We start from the raw sequence: 19,913 nt of genomic DNA on the forward strand, positions 1-19,913 counted from the left end.
TTTCTTTACTTTAATTCAAGGGGATAAGGTCAAGTGAGCTGAAGGTTACTTGAGAGCAGCTAATAGAAACAGCAATAAGTTCAAAATATTGTTAATCGAATCACACCATCTCAGCTTTTAATTAAGAGATGTTTCTTTTTTGGTCTGTCTTTTTGCTATCTTTTTGATACTGCAGATCTACGAATCTATTTTTTTAAATTTTTTTGTTTAAATTGACGTCTTTTGTTTAAAGGGTTTCAGCCGACTTTGGTCATAATAATCAGGTTGTTATGAGAGCGTATGAAAGTGTTTTGATAATTGAATTGAGTTTTCTGCTGATTTGGAGTTTGTTACCGGTTTCAGGATATTCGAGTGATCTATCGTTATTTTTTTTGTTTTTCTTTAAAAAGAGTTAAACGGACACCAATTGCTCGTGGGTAATTAGTGGTTTAATTACAAACTGATTGCAATTTTGCAGGAAAAAATAGTATTTTAAATGAAAAATGGCAAAAATTTTAGAAATTTGTAATCTCTTTTATCTTTTTTTCACGGTTTATCTTAGTAGTAGTTTCTTCACAAGTAGGGACATTTTTGCCACTAATATGGCTTCCACAGTATAAAGTGCGTATTTAACTTTTTCTCATTATCACAAGATAAAACCTATTGTTATTTGCAATTGTTTTATATAGAAAATTTGCCTTTTTTGTTAAATTTAGTTTTTGGCGATTTTCCCAGTTTTTTGCTTAAGATAGCTTTTCTGATTTTCGTCATTAGTTCTATCTGACAATAATTTTTTTCAAATGGAAAGTTTTCAGTGAAGACGACTCTTCCGGTCGTTTCCGGAATTTTTGCAGTTATGTTTTTTTGGATAGGATGACACAATTTTATAATTGTTGCAGTCAAATTGAAGTGATTATTTTGTCGCCGAAGCAGAAAGTGGAGACTAGAAGCGAGTGTGTTTGGGGCGTGATTTTTCCCCCTCTACTTTAAATTAGAGTAATAACACGAGGTTTGAAAAAATTGCTTTCTCTGTTGATTTTTCAATTATTTTGGTTAACTTGACTTCTGGTTTCACTTTTTTCGATTTTTTCTTGACTTTTTTTTCAAAATTCTTGCTTTTTCGAATCAATTGTCTAGGTGCTTATTTTTTGTTATGTCAAAAAGACATCATTGAATTGTAGTGCAGGAATTGTCTTTCTATGTTTTTTACATCGTCAAGTAAAAACGTTACTATTTTTTGCGGCGTTTTCAACATTTTGCATGAAATATCTTTCACCTCTTTGACTCAGTTTATTTCTCCGCTCATTATACTCAATGAATTTTTTTGCAGCAGTAGCTATTAATTTCTTTGACATCAATCCCACGATCCTTTCATATCAGTTGGAAAGTTAAAGCGTGATCATTTTCCAGCAATCTGCCTGGTAGATTAATGAATAGCGGCATCAAATTCTCGGTCGGCTATTATTGCGCTCCTATTTTTTTACGCTCCAAGAAGTGGGTTGTATTGGGGCTCTGTCTTTTTTCGCACATTTTTCCAGGACTTCGATCTTCCAAAACAGGGTAAACATGTAATGCCCAGTGGGCATTAAGTTTAATTAGAGGCCTATAGCTGGCGTCAGTTGCACCTCAAGTGCGTACAGTGGTGCATCTGCTCGGAAGGCCTTACTTCAAGGTTAAACGCTCAATTTTAGTTTTTTGTCCAAAATGGTGCAATTTTCATTTTTTTTGGTCATTTTTTGAGGTTTTTTTCATCAGTCTTAAATTGGCGTTTATCAAAGTTGATAAAGGTCTTTTGCAGGACAATATTAACTTTCTTTGACCATATTGTGAGCAATGTATTTTGGTACTGCAAACATAAAAACGCAGAACGATGCTACTTTTTAAAAAAAAATGGTGTTATTTGGTTTAGTTTTTACAGCCCCAGGGGCTATTGCACCTCTTCTTGGGTTTAAGAACGGTTACTGCAATGTTTTTTTACGGCAATGTTTTGTCTTTAAAGATTTTATTATCACGAATTTTGGCCATTTTTTGATAAAATTTGCTCTTTTTTAATGAAGTTTTCAAGAAAATTTTGGTCGTTTTTTAAACTTATCTAGCCCCATGGGCGAGTAAACTCCTCTAAGGTTAGATAACGGGCTGATGTATAGTTGCTATGCTCAATGGAATGGTTTTCAACGTTTTAATATCACGAATTTTTGCATGTTTTTGATTTAAAAAAATCGATGTTTATCAATCTTCATAGGCGATTAACCTTTATAGGCTTGCAAGTGGGTTACTGGATAGTTTTTGGAGTCAATTAAAGGGTTCTGAAGATGTTAGTATCACTAATATCAGCAAGATGTCAATAAAATTCGTAATTGTTTTCACTTTTTTCAACGTTATAGAATTTTTGGAGCTTTTCAATTTTTAAGGGCCAATGGAACGTTCTTAAGTCTTGCAGACGGGTTACTGAACAGATCTGAGAAACCAAAATTTGTTTTGAACTCATTAAAATTGCTAAGTTTAGAAAATTTTAATAAATTTGCTCTTCTAACTTTAGTGGCCAATAGACCCCTTTGAAGGCTTGTGCGTGGGTTAATGGGTATATCTAAGGTAATCAAAATCAGCCTTCAGGATTAAAGCCCCAATAGTTTTAGCGATAATTTTTTTGTTAGTTTGTTTGGTTATTCTAGTTTCGCTGCTTTTGAAACTTCGTCCTTTTCGCTGGCATTGTTCAATTGATATGCTGGTCTGATACAGTAGTTCTACGTTTGTCATTCAATTCTGTGGATTGTATTTCAAGACTCGTCCTTCTATGTCTTTTTAAAACGTCGTACGAAAACAAATTTTTGTTCTACCTCCTTTTTCCGCTTTTTTTTGTCTTTTTGCATTAAATTGCGAATTTTTCGCTCATTCTGCTCAAAGAACTTTTAAACAGCAGTTGCTCAACTAATCAATCTAAAATGAACGAAGTCATAAAGAAATGAAATCAAAATTAAAAACCGGATAAACCCAATTTTAGATGCCTGCTACTTGAACTTTTTTGTAAGTTTTAGTTACTCTCTCTTTGCTTATTAATTGCTCTTGAACGCAGTTCATAGCAATTATTGTAAACGTGTGTGTCTTTTTTTTTCTGCAAAATTTTCGCTTGACGGTTTTGACTTTTTCGAGTGACTTTTACGCCCTTGACTTTTTGCATTTCGCGTGATCTAAAATTCTCTCTCAATCACAATTTCAAGCAGCTGAACTCAATTGGCGGCAATTTAATACTAAAAGTCAAATAAAAAGTGCGCCGAAACTGGTGTCATTTTTTAACTTTAAATCTTAATAGTGGTATATGTTAACCTCTAATATGGTTATTTGAAACCCACTATAGAACTTCTTAGTCCCATTTAGGCTACCCCTCCTCCCCCCCCCCCCCCCGACTGAAGCAGGCTGCAATTGATTAGAGCTCCCACTAGTCGTTCAAGAGCAATTCTTCCGACGTTTAGTCGGTTATGTTTGGTATTGATACTAGCCCCTGAATCCTCCTATTAAGAAGCAGGATTATGTCTAAAAGTGATATGAAATCAAAATAGTTTAAAATGTTTTCGCACATCAATCAATTTTTTCCTTTGCTGCTGATCTGTCAATCCTAATCTGGGTTATGGAAATCAATGGCGGCTGTTGTTCGGCAGGGTATGTTTTGAGGAAGGACGATAAAAAAAAGTTCAAATGGATTCAAATTTGATTCTATCAGTTTGCCCGAAATATTTTTTTAAAACTCAGCTGCGTTCATTTGTGCTGTGTTTTGTTGCAAGTTAGCAATTTGTGAATAATTTTAATTTACTCGTTGAAAGATGCTTTGAAAATTCTGTTTGGGAATATTGAGAATTTTGTGCGATTAATATATGTGTTGGGTATTAGGATGATCACACAGCCTGCGAGACCTCAGAGCTTCATCATAATAGAAGAGGAGATAGTGGAGAGGAGGACAAAGAGACACAAGAGACCTCCTCAGTTGGGAAAGAACAAGAGTCACACTCTCCCTCCCTCCTCATTGGGGAGTGTTGTGTTCAGAGACTCAAAGAGGAGTGCCACTGTTAGAGACAGCATGAACATTGAGGTCGTCAGGAGTCTCTCTGAGGAAGAGATCCTTCGCAAACTATCAAGCAACGAAGAGGTATGTACACCTGGCATGCATTTGTCCTATTTTGCGTAACACCCCCAGTCACCAATTGTACATTACGTCGTCTTCTTTAGAACGTGAATGTGTAAAAATAACACGCGCAATCGGCGAAGTAAAGACCGCACGGGAGGCGTAAACGTTTCATGCCCTCTAAGCTATGGAGTTGGGTGGTTGGGGGAGTGACTGGGGAGGAAGAGTAGAACAGATCTAGAATTTAAGGAAATGTTAATTCGATTCTACAGATTACAGGCTCCTTTCTTTCACAAACTTGCCTGATACATTTGATAACAATACTTTTGTCATCATGAATGCTTGCTTACCTTTTTGTTACATTTTTTGGCGTTAATTATGTAATTATCTTATCATGGATTCTTCCTATCCTATTGTCACATCTTACAAGTGAAGTGTCTATTCAGCTGTGTTGTTTCTATCCAATAGTTTAGTCGACTTGGACGGTCGTAAGAAAAGGACAATTCAATTTTAGCTTCACGCTTCATTCTTGTTCACACTTTTTTAATCTATCGAATATATGCAAAAACTATAATTTTGATAGTATTAACACTGGTAAGGTATGTAAATTTTTTTCTTATGATCTTTTTTATCTTTCGTAACATTTCATATCTGATCTTAGTTTGTTTGCTAAGGTTCCACAAAAAAATAGACTTAGTATGATAAGGAAAATATATGACTTCGTATGATTAGGAAAATATATGACTTAGTAAGATTAGGATTAAAAAACTATACGACTTAGTATACATGAGATTTTATGCTGGCTAAAATTCTTGTATGCTGTTCATTTTGGGTTAGTATAATGTATTTATGTGTCTGTGTCTCAGGTATCAGAGTCTGTGGTACGCGTGGGTAGTGACAGTGGAGAAGAGGAGGAGGAAGACAGCTTCAGGACATGTGGGGAGTCTACTCCTAGTGTGAGTTACCAGACTGCGACGAGTGACAGTGTCTCTGCAGCTGCACTCCCCACTTCTGCACTCTCTGAGCCTGCTCTCAAAGGTACCACCTACTCTACCAATTAACACATCACCGGTTCAAGTCCCACCCGGGTCCATGTTTCTAGATAGCTAAGCCATGCTTACATCCGAATTTTGTTTCCTACAATTTTACTCTCTGAAAACTGTTAAAAAGTTGAAAGAGAACACCCAAATGTAAATTGTGCATAAGATAAGCCTGACATAGCTTGACAAGAAGCTCTACTTGTTCAACGTATACTTGGCTAGAGAAATGAAGCCTTGAGGAACAAGAAAAAATGTGAGAACGGGTTATAAGAGATGCCAAAGTTGGCAAGCTCAGCAACTGCTGGTGTAAAGGGTAAAGGGTACTTGACGAGTTAGTATGGGATGGTTGTTTGAATGCTGTAATGTTCCATTCTCGTAGTAGTTTCACCTGGGTAGACCCACTGACAAAAATATTAAAAACTACTTGAAATGTATATGTGTTGAATTCAACACTGGCCTATCCTTGGTCGTGTTCAGTCCTTTTTCCTTGCTTTCATGTTTATTTGTTGGTTTCCCATGTTTTGTTTCAGATTATATTAAAAAACACATAACATCACTTCCGTTTTACATGACTTTACTTTTATCATTTTGTTAGCAATCATTAAACATGGCGCTTTACACAAATCAATAAACAAATATGGCGACTTACATTGATTCAATGAAGAAGTTAATACTGGGCATTAACATGTGTGTTGTTGCAGAGGTAGGCGATGAGGGTGGAGAGCCAGAGTCAGTGTTGAGTAGTTATGTGACAGTGAGTAGTGACGTAGGAGGGGATGTTAGTCTGGATGATGTTGGGAGTATCAGTGAGTGCAGACATGCAGCCAGTGATACCAGTCTCCTCACCACATTCAGCGAACATGAGTCATCTCTCTCTGCTCTATCCGCCACCTCTTCCCTCTCCCCCACTGATAATGCACATCAGGCAAGTTGCCCACTTGGGAATAAGCAATCCATAAGAAACCAAATGCAGTAATTAGACAATTTGGAGCTATTTACCAATAAAAATCCATCCGGAGAGAAAATGCAAAAAGAAAGTTAATAAAGGAAGGAAAAGTAATTAGCGAAATGGTTAAATTGCATGAACGTGTTCCAATAGATAGACAAGTAAAAGATTTTAGACATTGTTTCTGCTAATAGTCTAAGAACCAAACTATTTATGTTCATTATAGCAGCGAAGCTATATTGCGGGGTTTTTTACAATTCAAAGAATTTGAGTTGTATTGGGGCGCGATCTTTTATTAAGATCTGTTCACACATTTTCATGATTTTTCAAATCAAATTGAAGTAGTTTTGCGGTGTTAAATTTTTCGCTCCAATTGTAAAATAGAGTGAGAAAATGGTGTTCGAACAAAGTCCGTTTTCTTGCAAGTGGTTTTTTGATAACATGTCCCATTTTGACATTGATTTGATTTTTTTTCAATTTTTTAAATTTGGTTTTTCTCTAACTGGTTTTCCCAGTCCTTTCATAGTCCTCTTTAGGTCTTGTTTTTTGTTTATTCAATGAAAATTTTTCCAATTGTGTCATGACGTCTTGCGATGTGTTTTATTTAGTCGTCAAGATTTTTGTTACGACCATATTTCGTCACAATCACTTCAAATGCTTATTTTGTGCAAAGTTTCTCTGTGTTTTATCCATTTATTCTGTTAGTCAATTGTGTAGTTTTTCAAGGTTTTCATTCAATACTTTGGATTGCAGTTCAGGACTTGTCCTGGTATGTGTTTCGTTTCGTCGTCTGACGCTATTTTTCGTTTTACATTTGTTCACACAGCAAAGCTGAAAAGGTCAAAATTTCTTCGTCTCTGAATGACTTCTTCCTCTCAGTGACGGCATTTGCGCGGGTGGCGTTATTTCTCACGCTCTCTAGCAAAATCTTTTAGGTCATTTGCGTGATTATATTTTAAACTTACGTTACTTAACTCACTCAATAAAATGACTTTTACACTTTAAAAAGTTTTAAAGTGCTTAAGTCATTTTATTGAGTGAGGTAAGTAACGTATGTTTAAACGTAAGCCTAATTTAATTTAAATCAATGACAAAGGAACTCTTGTGTGTAATAAAAGTCTCTAGTAAATAGGCTTCAGTGGAGTGAATTTTAACAATCCTTGTTAATGAATAGCTGAACGTTTTTACATAATTTTTGACCGGCGTCGATAACTTTTTGAACTTATATCTGTTCGTATTATACGACACGCACGTCTATTTTGTAGCTGCTCCAGCAGTCTGCGGGCTATGTTAAAGTGATTCTTAAAATGTAAATGTTTTGCGTTTACCTTTTAAGGCTTTAAAAAATTAAACAACAGAAATGGCAAAGCATTCTCCGCATGGTTGGATAAGGTGGTTATTGAACCACATGTAATTCAAGAACGCTTTGTCTTTCGGTTTAATCTTGTAATATATTGTCGAAAAGTGCATTTTTCAAACACGAGTTTCAACCCAAAACTATTTATCTTGGTTTTCTATTCTAAATTTCGGCTCATTACTCTAAATTTCAACCTTCTATTCCGCAGTTACAAAGGAATCACATTAATCTCTATTCAAATCGTTGTTTAATTTGGACATTAATTAGTTGAAAGAGAAGAAACGATTTCAAAAGTGGCCGCCGTATTGGCCGACAGGGCGTTTAGCCGACAACCAAAAAATGAGAAATTTAACCGACAATTTAAATAAAATGAGCAATAAAATTTATTCTGAAGCTGCGATTGGCCAATTTAGAACACTATTTCGTAAGCGGGACTTGATATGAATCTATCACAACCAAACTACTGATTTATGGACCAATGAGACTTTTATGACCAATTGAAGTAAAATTTATGACCAATTATGATAAAACTGTCGGCTAAATTTCTCATTTTTTCCTTGTCGGCTAAACGCCCTGTCGGCCAATTTTCCTAGCACCGATTTCAAAGTCACATATTTCTATCATTGCGATAGATCCTTATAATAGGAAATTATCAATTGTTGTGAATTATGACAGGTGTCTACAGTACTGCGCAAGAACAGAGACACAGGAACTGCTTTCGATTTGCTACCCAGAGCTAATATGCTTGATGACATGCTGTCGAGGAAAGCCAGTGACTTCAACACATTCTCAGACTTAGTCAGCAACCGAGAGGCCAAACAAATGGCGGTTAGAAAGATTGAAATATTACTATATACAAATGATTACTAGATAGAAATATTACTATATAGAAAGTAAGTAAAGTATGGTTGATTTTGATAATGGAAGGGGAAGTTAAATACATTTCTCCTGCTGTTAAAAGTGGTCATTTTTACATCCAGCTTTTATTAGGTAATTGTCACCTGCAGTTTGTTGAAGAAGACACTTGCAGTTTCTATTCAATTTAAAATTACTGTTTCATTCATTTTAAGTCATTTTAAATTGAATAGAAACGGCAAGTGTCTTCTTCAACAAACTGCAGGTGACAATTACCTAATAAAAGTTGGATGTAAAAATGACCACTGTCAAATGCAAGAGCTAAGTATTTAACTTCCCCTTCTCTTATCAAAATAGACCATACTTCACTTACTTTCTATATTGTAATCACTTTCATCTCACCGCTTCTTGGAGAAAATGAGTTCTAAAGCCAAAAAGGGAGGTTCAGCAATGTGCGTGCGCATATAATGTTTGGACACCGCTCAACCACATGTCTGACATATTTGTCTACCATATAGGAAGAGATGTGAGTCTTTCAAAAGTTCACAAAATGTGCGAAAATAATTGGAGTATCGATTTAAAAAAATTGCTTAAATCTAAACCCACTGCACAAATTTAAAAACAAGTCAGAAGAGGGCCGATCATATCATTAAGGTGAGTGGAAGAGAAGACAAACGACAAAATCAAATGAAAACAACAAGAATTTCTTACGATCAAAATTCAATGTCTATCAAAATTTTTTTAGAAAAAAAAACTTAATGAAAAAGTCAAAATAGCATTAGATGAAAACTAAACTAAACCAATCGACTTGAAATATAGCAGAAGTGATCTGTTTTTACTGAGAATAAGTACCACGTAGGCGAAGAATAAAACAGCAAAGTTAAAAAATACATTAATATTTTTTGAAAACAATTAAACTCGAAGTCAAGAATTCGAGATATGGCGTTATCCAGAATGTCATACGACTACAAAAAAAACAGATACAGGCAAAAATCAAAAAGGCGATTCAATTTTGCGAGCGAACGGTGTCTTATATAATCTATAACCTTTAAATCATGTTCTATTCACTAAAAATATAATCAATTGCGCCTTCTTTCGTTGCTATTAATAATTTGAAACTTGTCAATGAAATGGCATTAATTTGATAATCGGATAGTAGAGCGAAAGGGAGCCTCAGAATGTCAAAAAAACCTGTGAAAATTCCTAGTATCAAAGCCAAAAACCTGTTTGTTAATTGATAAAACAAGCGTAAAGACTACAATCTAAATATCCTGAAAGATAGATCGCCCTCTTTCCCTTTGATAGGATTATGTTAAAAGATGGCGGAGATAAGATTAGATTAGAAACTGCAAATCTTAATAAAACAATGATATTTTGAACAATTTTTTTAAAGCCATAAGTCATGACAACCATAAGCTTTCAATCAAAAAAGTAAAGAGATTAACTTTTTACTACATAGAAAGCCACTTGAATATGTGATTTTTGAGACTTATTCGAAAGACTGCAAAATAACAACGAAACCGAGCGGAACTTAAATTTTGACCGACAGTTTTAAACAAACGGCGTTGAAGCCATAAAGAAAACCATAATTTTTTGGCTAAAACAATTACACATGTTCCTTGACCTTCATCGGCAATTCTAACTTGTCAATAATTGAGCTGAGATTTGAAATCATTTTCGTCTATAACTAACATTATAAAAACAAAGGCGAATTTCTTTTTCAAAAAAAGTACAACGCCCCATTACAATCCCAATAACTATTGAACAAATAAGTTTCACAAATTGAATAAACTCGATTTTTCTATAGCTGATTCAAGCAATACCAAAAGTTGATGTCCAATTTTCTGCGGCCAAAATTTAATATCTACTTTTTAAAGAAAAAACCTAATGAGAAAGTCAAATTTGCATTAGATAAATACTAAACTAAACCAATTGACCTGCACTTCAGCAGAAATGATAGGGGGCTTACCTTTATTGAAAGTAATTAATCTTTGGGAGTAATCCATTTAATTGTTGCTAGTAATTCTCAAATTCAACCAAAAATATTCCTAATGTTTCCAAAATAGCTAATTTTAGCAAAAATTATATATCAAAAATAAATGATTAATTTTGAAAACTTATCGAGTTATATTGGCAAAGTCTTTTTGCATCAACCGAAAGCTTAAGCGAGGTTATTTTGTGAATCCATAGATACCGAATTACAAATTTTATTTATTAGACTCAGTCATAAGATTACAGAATGCGCATCAAACGCTGAAATGTTGTCGAAAATTTTTTTTAAAAAAACTTACGGAAATTTGTTGGAGCCATAAAAACCATGAGCTATACTCAGATATGTTTTTATGGGACATTCTTTTGGCGCGAATGGGACCTCCTCTTAATTGAAGTTTTAAATGAAAACAGATTTGCCTGTAATTGGGATTAAAAAATGCAATAGTTTTTTTTGTAAAAGGACTGACGCAAAATACAATCTGCATCCTTTTTACTTTTACGATGAGACTAAAACTGGTTTTGTTTTTGCTAAGTTTCCGTTAAAATCCGCAAATATTTCACATAATTGCGTATGGCCTAACTAGGCAAATTGAACTAAAAACATATTTGATGCCATTTTAAAAAAAAGAATGCAAAATTTTATCATTAAACGTAAAACCAATGAGACAATCATCATCGAATTTTTCAAATTTTTGGCAATTATTTAACAAAATTTAAGCAAAAGTTACGAAAAATGGGATCAAAACAACGGAGTAAAGGCTAACCTTCACGAAATTTTAAACCCCTGTAACTCCTTTGAAAAAGCAAAACTCAAAAAAAATCTTATTTAATTTGGATTTCTATACGCGTGACAAGCTTAGCTTTCTAACGATACCACAAAAATCTGTACGATTATATCGGTCAGCGAAAATTGACTGAACCAATCGAAAATTGACTGAAAATTGAGCATATAGTTCTCCCCACTAGTATAGGTCGGAACAATTATCTTTGCTCTCTCACTGGTCAGTTTAAAATGTATTGTATCAAACGCATTTTGAGCAACTTTTTAGTAAATAAAATAGCGTAATAAAATAGGTCTATCCTGGTCTATGGGGTGTTGTAGCCACGGAGAGGTCAAATGGATCGTAATCCAAACAACGCAAAACGCACAGCATAGATAATCAATCCACGACACTCGATTGGAACTCGCATTTGTTCCATTTATTGTACTTTATTTTAACCAATCAAATAGTTTGGACAATGCAAATTTTATATTTTTTTTTCTGAAAATATAGGCTGAAACTTGATATTATTTAAGGTTGAGTCTGGCGTGTGCAATTTCTTCACCATGTCTTATGAGAGAGCATCAGTGAAAGACCAACTGAGACAGTTGACAGAAGAGGAGATGTTGGTCACCAGGTACTCCAGTGAGAGTGACACCAGCCCAGGAAGTCGAAACGATTCCCCATTCCATACTCCAAAGAGGGGAGTCTCGCCATTCAAGAGGGCAGTTTTGGTACCTTCGCCCCTGATCAACGACCCGAATGCCTGTGTGCCCCTATTTGAGAAGCGCCGTGTCACCATTAAAACCGATTCCACAGACGAGGAACCCGAGAACCAGCAACAAGCCTGTGCGTGCCCAGAGGCGCCCATATGTAGCGCCATGTCAGAGCAATGTCTGGACTTGATTGATTCCAGCAGCAGCAACAGTGGTGGTGATGTGGGCAGTGGATCCAGCTGTAGTAGTCTGTACAGTGATAGTGGCTCCAGCCCATCTTTCGCATCGGCACAGCGGGTACCATCTCGAAAAATGAAAGGGGAGCGGGCACAGGCTACTACGTACAAGCCAGCTCTGCAACCACACGAAAGCGACAACTCAGACACTGGGTTGACCCTGGGTGACCTTGAGGATGCGGGTGCCATTTCGAAGGACGTCGTCACCAGAGTCAGAAAGATCCAGCCGTCGTCATTGAAAAAGAGCAGTCCTTTATCCGGAGACAGAAAGAAGATCAAACACATGCGAATGACTCTCACATCTGAGAGTACAATCAGAAAGAGTTTCAGTTCCTCTTCCAGTTCAAGTGGATCTGGCGAGAGTATCCAGTCTGTGGAGAGGAGTGCATCCGCCTCCCTAACTGTGGAAGTTCCACCCAAGATCATTTCATCTTCGGTGGACGAGGGTGGAATGGAGTTGAGTGAGGGTGGAACAGCAGTGATCACAGTGTCGGCCATTGCACAGCCAAGTGGAACTTTCAAGTGGATGAAGGGCAACTTGGATGTGAAGGAGAGCAGAGATGGAAGAGTACAAGTTAGAAATGCTTACAAATATTGTTCCACTTAGTATCCAATACTGTATTTTCATCAACTCTCGTTAAAACTCTTGTAACAACCCCACTGTGGTATTAGCTAACTCAATAAACTGCTAAGAATTAGAGCTTAGAGGACTCGAACCTACAATCTCCAGAACCACAGCCCGGCATGCTACCGTTGCACCAAAGCTCTGCGGAAGTATCAACTGTGTTAGCTTGATATACCACAGTTGGGTTGTTACATTCTCTTTCGACCAAAAATGTGACGAAAGTGTGGGGAGAGTGTTAACTCACTTGTAATATTAATCTGTATGCTGTTTTACTGTGTACAGGTGAAACATTCTGACTCCTATTCAACTCTGATGATGAGTCGACTGAGTAGACAAGACTGTGGCACTTACATGTGCAAAGTACAAAACTCTGCTGGCATCTCTTGGCAAACAATCCGAGTATCACAAGTCAACAACTCATCTGGTTTGTAATCTCACCTCATCTCAACTGTTTATGAAGAGTCTCAAACTTTATCAAAATTGATTTAATTTCACGAAGTCCTGACTCAAGTTGCACCTTGCATAGGGAAACGTAGGTGTTAGAGTATACACTCTAGTAAGTAAGCTGTGTTGGCTCAGTGGAGAGCACAGGATTACAATCAATTAAGAGATTGTGGGGTCACAACCCACAAAGGCTCCAAACTTTACTCTCACTATAATGGTGTTGACATAGAATCAAGTAATGAAGTAATGTTTACTATTTGTTTGAGTTTAAACTGTCCCTATGAGAGTGTAGTGTTGTGAGTGATAATTTGTGTTGTTGTTTCAGGCACAGACAGCAGCAGTAGCAGACGATACAAAATTGAGAAAGTGAGTCATTAAGAAGACTAATTCATCATTGATGTTTGACTATTATTCTACTCAGATTTTGACGCTGTTTCTGACATTCACAGCTAAATTATGAGCATCCATAGTAGGGGGGATATACACTTGAGGCATCATGATTCAGTGCCAATTGTCATGTTTCATTGTTGATTTATTCTGATCAGTGAATGTGTGTGTAGGTGAGTGAGGGACAGAAGATGCTGAGCAGTGCTGGACCAGGAGAGCCTTCCTTCTGGAGAAAGTAGAGAGGAGGAACAACAAACAATCACAATCAAATCAATCAAAACAAACAAACAAAACAAAACTTATCAAAATTGATCAAAACAACAAACAAAACAGGTATACTTCTATGCGTTAGCGACTGAATGGAAACTTAGACAACTGTTTTAGTTCCAAATGTAACCTCATTCAATACAGACTAGTGAGCTAAAGATGTCTGTCAAAAATTTCTTTTGTAAACAAGTAAACAAAACGCCATCTATGTCACATTTCTTTCATTATAGCTGCGAAGCTGTAAGCTGAGCGTAGCTATATTGCGGTGCTCTTGGTTTTTTACAATTCAAAGAATTTGAATTGTATTGGGGCGCTGTCTTTTTTTTAAGATCTGTTCACACATTTTCATGATTTTTGAAGTCAAATTGGAGTAGTGATTTTGGTCACGCCGAAACAGGAAGTGGAGCGAAAAAGCGAGTGGTTTTGCGGCGTGAATTGTTTTCGCTCCAAATTTAAAGTAGAGTGAGAAAATGGTGTTTGAACAAAAATTGGCTTTCTCGCTAGTGGTTTTTTGTTCACATGCGGCAATTTGACTTTGATGTTTACTCTTTTTTCGTTTTTTTGGATCGGATTTTTTTCTAAATGGTTTTACCAATCCATTCATAGTCCGTTCTAGGTCTAATTTTCTGTTTAGTCAATGAAAATTCTTTGAATTGTACGTCAGGACTTGTCCTGCTATGTTTTTTTGTTTCGTCGTCTGACGCTCTTTTTTCGTTTTACATTTGTTCACACAGCAAAGCTGAAAAAGTCAAATTTTCTGAATGACTTCTTCCTCTCACTAACAACATTTGCGCGCGTGACGTCATTTCTCACTCGCTTTAGCGAAAGTTTTTAGGTTATTTGCGTGATTAGATTTTGATCATACGTGACTTACCTCACTCAATAAAATGACTTTTGCACTTTAAAACTTAGGTTTAACTTGAATTTGTTTAAGGTCAAAGGAACTCATATGTGCAGTAAAGGTCCCTAATAAGAGGCTTCTGTGGAATGAATTTTAACAAGCTTTATTGATTTATCATCGAATGTTTTTTAGCCTAGTTTTTTGAGCGGCGTCGATTTTTTTTCAATTTAGATCTGTATCTGTTTCTATCTCTATTATATGGCATGCAGGTCTATTCTTTCGCAGCTATTCCGACAATCTGCCGGCTATGTTTTCAATTTTTGCTGCATTTATATTTTAATCGTAGTTTTCGAAATTTTCGAGGTAAAATATGCAACTTAGTTTTTGTATTATCGATAGTTCCTCGTGTTACAGCACTGGTTTTTTGAACAACGTGTTGTTCAAATTGTAACTGAATTGCCATAAATGTTACCTTGTCTGAATATTTTGATATTAACCATCGATACAATAATACCCGGGCATTCTCTCTGGCGAGGGTCTCCAGTGATTTGTTAATGTTACAGATACGAAACGAAGACCTCCAAAAACGCCAAATGATAAAATTTACCAACAATTCCGACTGAAAACTTGAGAACAGTTTCTGATACAATGGCTCAAAAACTCAATCAATCGATCGATCTATAAATGGTGCAATATACTAACTACTCTACTATGTATTAGTACCACTCTATCTATTATCCATAACACGAGGAGAAGTGTGTGCGTGGGAGTGAGGCAGTGACCAATTAGAGGGGAAAGGGAAGCGAGTCAGGAGGCAGAGTCTGACGGAGTTGAGCCCCACAGTCGATCCGCTCAATCGGTCGATCGAGCCACAGACACACTCAACATGTACTTATACAGACACAATCAATCGATCACTCCTACACAACCCCAGATAGACCAAAACCCATGCCAGTCCATCCCAATCTATTTTAAAGGTGAATATTCAAGACTAGTTGAAGAATAGTTAAGAATTCAGGACAGAGTCGGGTAGCAATTACGGTATATAAAATTACGGTTACCACATCTTTGGAAGAAAGTTCACACGAGACTTATTCGTTGTGATGCTTATGTCATTATAATCAGTTTTTGAAAGACTGGTTAATTAATATTTTAGGCGATTAATTCATTGTCAATTATGTGGTGATCAGAATGATTTTAGTTCCAGTCGATCTACAATAACCTAACTTCTCTATTTCAATCGACTCTATTTTGAATTGGAGAACAAAAACAAGCCAATAGTTTTTCTCGACAAAGCCACAGCGTTTGATCCAATCAATTCCAGATGATCTTCGTTAAATCTCTTGGTATGGTTTTGATGCAAACATTTGCTTCTCGTTTTAAAAATTGCATCATATATATAAGCAACAAAGGATGATTAAAAGTCTTGATCTCTCTACGCTGCACTAAGGTTCTTTAAATATCTGTGCTGCCTACACGCCTTCAAATTACAGCTTTGATCTAAGGCGACATGTTCAAATGGTGTGGGAAATGCAATTTGATGAGTAAATAAATAATGTAAGAATTCAAGGTGCATTGAAGTACCAGTTGGATGTTTAATCGCTCTCAAACGAAGTTTGTAGCAATTATATTAGTCCTGTCGGTCTTTTTTATGCGATTTTTTCGCTTGACCAATTTTTCGTCTGACGCATTTGACTTTTCATCCTCAAAAAACGGGATAAACAGATAGCGCCCAGCGGTCATTAAGTCCTATTATGCCTTTCAGGTCACTAATCTCCAAGTATGTGATTTACAGAAACTGTTTTGAAAACTTATATTTCTGGTGTAAAGGGCGGTTCTCAGAATTCCAACCGCGCGTCGGTCGTTTGAGAGCAATTCGCCCGACGTTGGTCGGTTATGTTAACAGATTCTGTCACATCCCATCCTTTTCCTTATAGTATAGGTGTACAAATAGTTTTCAATCCAAATGGTTTCATGAGGAGTAGTATTAGTTATTAATAGCCGCCGTCAGCCTCTCAAACGGTTATTACTTAGGCGCTCTCCTTTTTACAATTCAAAGAATTTGAATTGTATTGGGGCGCTGTCTTTTTTTTTTAAGATCTGTTCACACATTTTCATGATTTTTGAAGTCAAATTGGAGTAGTGATTTTGGTCACGCCGAAACAGGAAGTGGAGCGAAAAAGCGAGTGGCTTTGCGGCGTGAAATTTTTTTGCTCTAATTTTAAAGTAGAGTGAGAAAATGGTGTTTGAAGAAAAATTCGCTCTCTCGCTGGTGGTTTTTTGTTCACATGCGGCAATTTCACTTTTCTTTTTTTTTACTATTTTTTCGATTTTTTGGATCGGATTTTCTAAATGGTTTTCCCAATCCATTCATTGTCCGTTCTAGGTCTAGTTTTCTGTTTAGTCAATGAAAATTCTTTGAATTGTACGTCAGGACTTGTCCTGCTATGTTTTTTAATTCGCTTTACCTTTTGATCACGTTTTTCGTTTTACATAAGTTACGATTTTCACGTTTGACTTACTTCACTTACTGTTTCATCTGAATGGATTTTAAATTTTTTCGTGCATTGAATTGCGCAATGCAGTGAATACGGTCAACGTCAAAAGAGCGAAATCAAAAGAGACGTGATAAACCGATAAAGCCCGGTCAATAATTCATTGAGAATTAGGTTATCAAAGTTCATTGGAGTGTTTGGTAGCTGATATCCGTATTAAGCATATTAGCTTTCAGTTTAGAAGCTGAATTAAGTATAGTTTTAAAATTTAACTGAAACTGCATGCCAAATTAGAACACTTTTGACACTAAAAACAATTTTAAATTTGGTCAATTTAACTCTTCTACGCGGCGCGTCTTCAAGCGCGTCAACGGCGGCTATTTTCCGGCAATCTGCCGGTTATGTTTGATGATTGCAAGACAACTAACTCTGCAGTAGTCATTTCTTGAGCAAGCTATCCAGATCAACAGGGGTAATAGCGATACAAGCAAAACCTTTTTCTTCGGGTACCAAACACATGTAATTATTGCAAGTGATTATAAAATATAAAGAAAGGAAGAAAAACATGCTTTGTTTTTGTTCACACTGCTTATCAAAAACTCCAACGATTAGTTTTTTCGTTTGCAAAGAGTACGAATTACAGCAGTTCTCTTACTCAATTTAAACTTTCACTGTTAAACAGAGATAACAAAGGTAATATTTTGTGTCGTTCGTGTATTTCTCAAGAAATATAAGTTAAGCAATTTAAAATGAGGTCATAATGTTTTTTAGGCGATCTGGGCCGTTTTGACCTCAACAGTTAATAGGTATTGTTTAAGGTAAGGTAAATTAAAATTCAGCCAGACAAAAGTACAATAATGTTTTAATTATAGTTCGTGTGCCCGTGTTGGCTTTTCTTAGAAACCATATCCAAGACCATACATGGTTCCATAGACGAAGATTGATTTCGTATATGATCTTTCTATGTTATCCAAGAAACCATAGATGGTCTTGGATATGGTTTCTAAGAAACCGTAGTAAAAATTTTTTTCCTTATCCAAATGAAATTGTACATCAAGAGTCTCGTGCTACGACCCAAAAGACGTAGTTTCAGTTTACTTTCATTTTTTTCATTTTCTTGGATATGGTATCTAAGAAGGGTTTATGGTGGTCGGTGGTTTTTAAGCGAAAAATTGTATTTTTTTTACACGAAAAATTGGGTTTTTTTTCACAATGAGATTGAGGCCGAGAAAATCGTGTAAAAATACACGATTTATCATGTAACTGGGCATTTTCTCGTGTCACTTTTTTCCCCGAAAAATCGTGTGACAATAGACGATTTTTTGTGTGATTCACACGAGAAAAATTTAGTGTGTTCTGCTAATTTCAACCTGATCTGTTTCCAGAGTACAACATCACCAATATTGAGAGGGAAAAGGAACACTCAAAATGACGAGTGAGTGACCAGACAAACAAACAAACAATAACAGATGAGACATAGAGTGGCCTGTTCAGGCTCAGTACTATCCACTACCACCATATATGGAAGTGTGTGTTGTCTATTTATGCATGAGGTAGACATACATACACCCACACTATTCATTACGAAAGAGGAGAAAGAGGATGATCTCAAAATGGATACAAATTGGGACATAGCAGTACGTGAGTTCTGTAATATGGACAACTGTGCAATTGTGTGTGATTGAAGGAGCGAATGAGTGTGACTTGAGATTGCCGCCCTCTAGTCACACTCGTGTCACTACTTTTCACACACATTTCACACTCGACATTTGACAAACAAACTAATGAAGGAAAAAACAGAAGAAACTTAAAATATGTCAGAATAAACTCACATGTTGGCTATAGTAGATGTTATATTGATGGTGTTTTAGTGTTAGTCTCTGTAAATAGTAAATAACAACAACATAATCCATCATAACATTCTCCTCTCCCCACATCAACAACTTTGTCTCTTCATTGTAATGCCTCTACTCCGATCATGATCATGTATTCAATTTAACATTATCCCCCCCCCCTTCGTCTACCTGGACTGTGTGCACAGTGGTTTGTTTGTTTATTGTCTCTGTGTACTATTACATGTGTGTGTTTGTGTGTCTCTCTCGGTTGTAGCTGGAACCTGTGTTGAGCTCCTTCTCCTCTGTCTCTATTTGACACCTCCCCTCCCCTCTCCCACCCCCCAACATCGTCCCCACTAGCCCCTCTCATCCCCTTCTCTTCTATATTGTAGAACTCTATCATAAAATGCAATTCAAAAAAATTACCAAAAGTCTTTTTAGTTGTGACAGATGTCCTCTGTTATTGGCCATTTGACAATTATGCGAATCAGGAAAATTTAGACAAGGCTCAACCAAAAGCTTTTGTAACCTCAACCCAAAAAAACGTTCAACGCCAAATTATGTAATATCATTGCTAAAAAACTGATTTTTGGTTTTCAGAGCTGACACCTTGGCACGCGTTTCCGATCGCCAAATTGGCTGACAGGATAAACCGATATCCAAAAAACGAGAAAAAAATTTGACATCCAGGTTGCACACCAATTTTAAAGGGTGGACGAACTAGAATTAATTTTGACCAATTAAAATTTTCAACAAAAAATAATATGGAAAAGAGTATTGACCAATATTCCTAGCAATAACCAACGTTCACGAATACTTGAAAACAGCGCTAATGGAACTCTATTGATTTTGCAGTTACTCGAAGAGAGTATAGAGTAAAAAAAATTGAATTGAAAGCCTAAGTGCATTATAACTATAGTGTTAGATAAGCCCAATTTTTTAACAGAAACATACCACAACTAACGTTAGATTGGCGCTGGAAAATTGGGAAGCCCTTCAGTGCCGGAGTTAAAATCTATT

General features: G+C 36.2%; 2 protein-coding genes across 5 annotated transcripts in view; both read left to right on the forward strand.

Moving 5' to 3' along the window:
* The window catches only part of LOC142351028 (uncharacterized), a 155,230-nt gene extending 136,019 nt beyond the window's left edge, over nt 1-19,211 (forward strand). For all 4 annotated transcript variants that reach the window (XM_075403084.1, XM_075403086.1, XM_075403085.1 and 1 more), the window contains 10 exons: nt 3,865-4,120; nt 4,963-5,134; nt 5,838-6,061; nt 8,115-8,267; nt 11,584-12,573; nt 12,907-13,048; nt 13,394-13,434; nt 13,629-13,788; nt 15,127-15,540; nt 18,444-19,211. In XM_075403084.1, coding sequence (XP_075259199.1) covers nt 3,865-4,120; nt 4,963-5,134; nt 5,838-6,061; nt 8,115-8,267; nt 11,584-12,573; nt 12,907-13,048; nt 13,394-13,434; nt 13,629-13,694 — 2,044 coding nt within the window. In that variant the 3' untranslated portion in view covers nt 13,695-13,788; nt 15,127-15,540; nt 18,444-19,211. The remainder of the gene's footprint in view (nt 1-3,864; nt 4,121-4,962; nt 5,135-5,837; nt 6,062-8,114; nt 8,268-11,583; nt 12,574-12,906; nt 13,049-13,393; nt 13,435-13,628; nt 13,789-15,126; nt 15,541-18,443) is intronic.
* LOC142351029 (proto-oncogene vav-like) overlaps nt 1-19,913 on the forward strand; it is a 198,412-nt gene that overhangs the window by 82,042 nt on the left and 96,457 nt on the right. The gene's annotated exons all lie outside the window — the stretch shown is intronic.

The sequence above is a fragment of the Convolutriloba macropyga genome, chromosome 12, assembly GCF_964194025.1.
Source record: "Convolutriloba macropyga chromosome 12, txConMacr16.3, whole genome shotgun sequence".
NCBI lineage: Eukaryota > Metazoa > Xenacoelomorpha > Acoela > Convolutidae > Convolutriloba > Convolutriloba macropyga.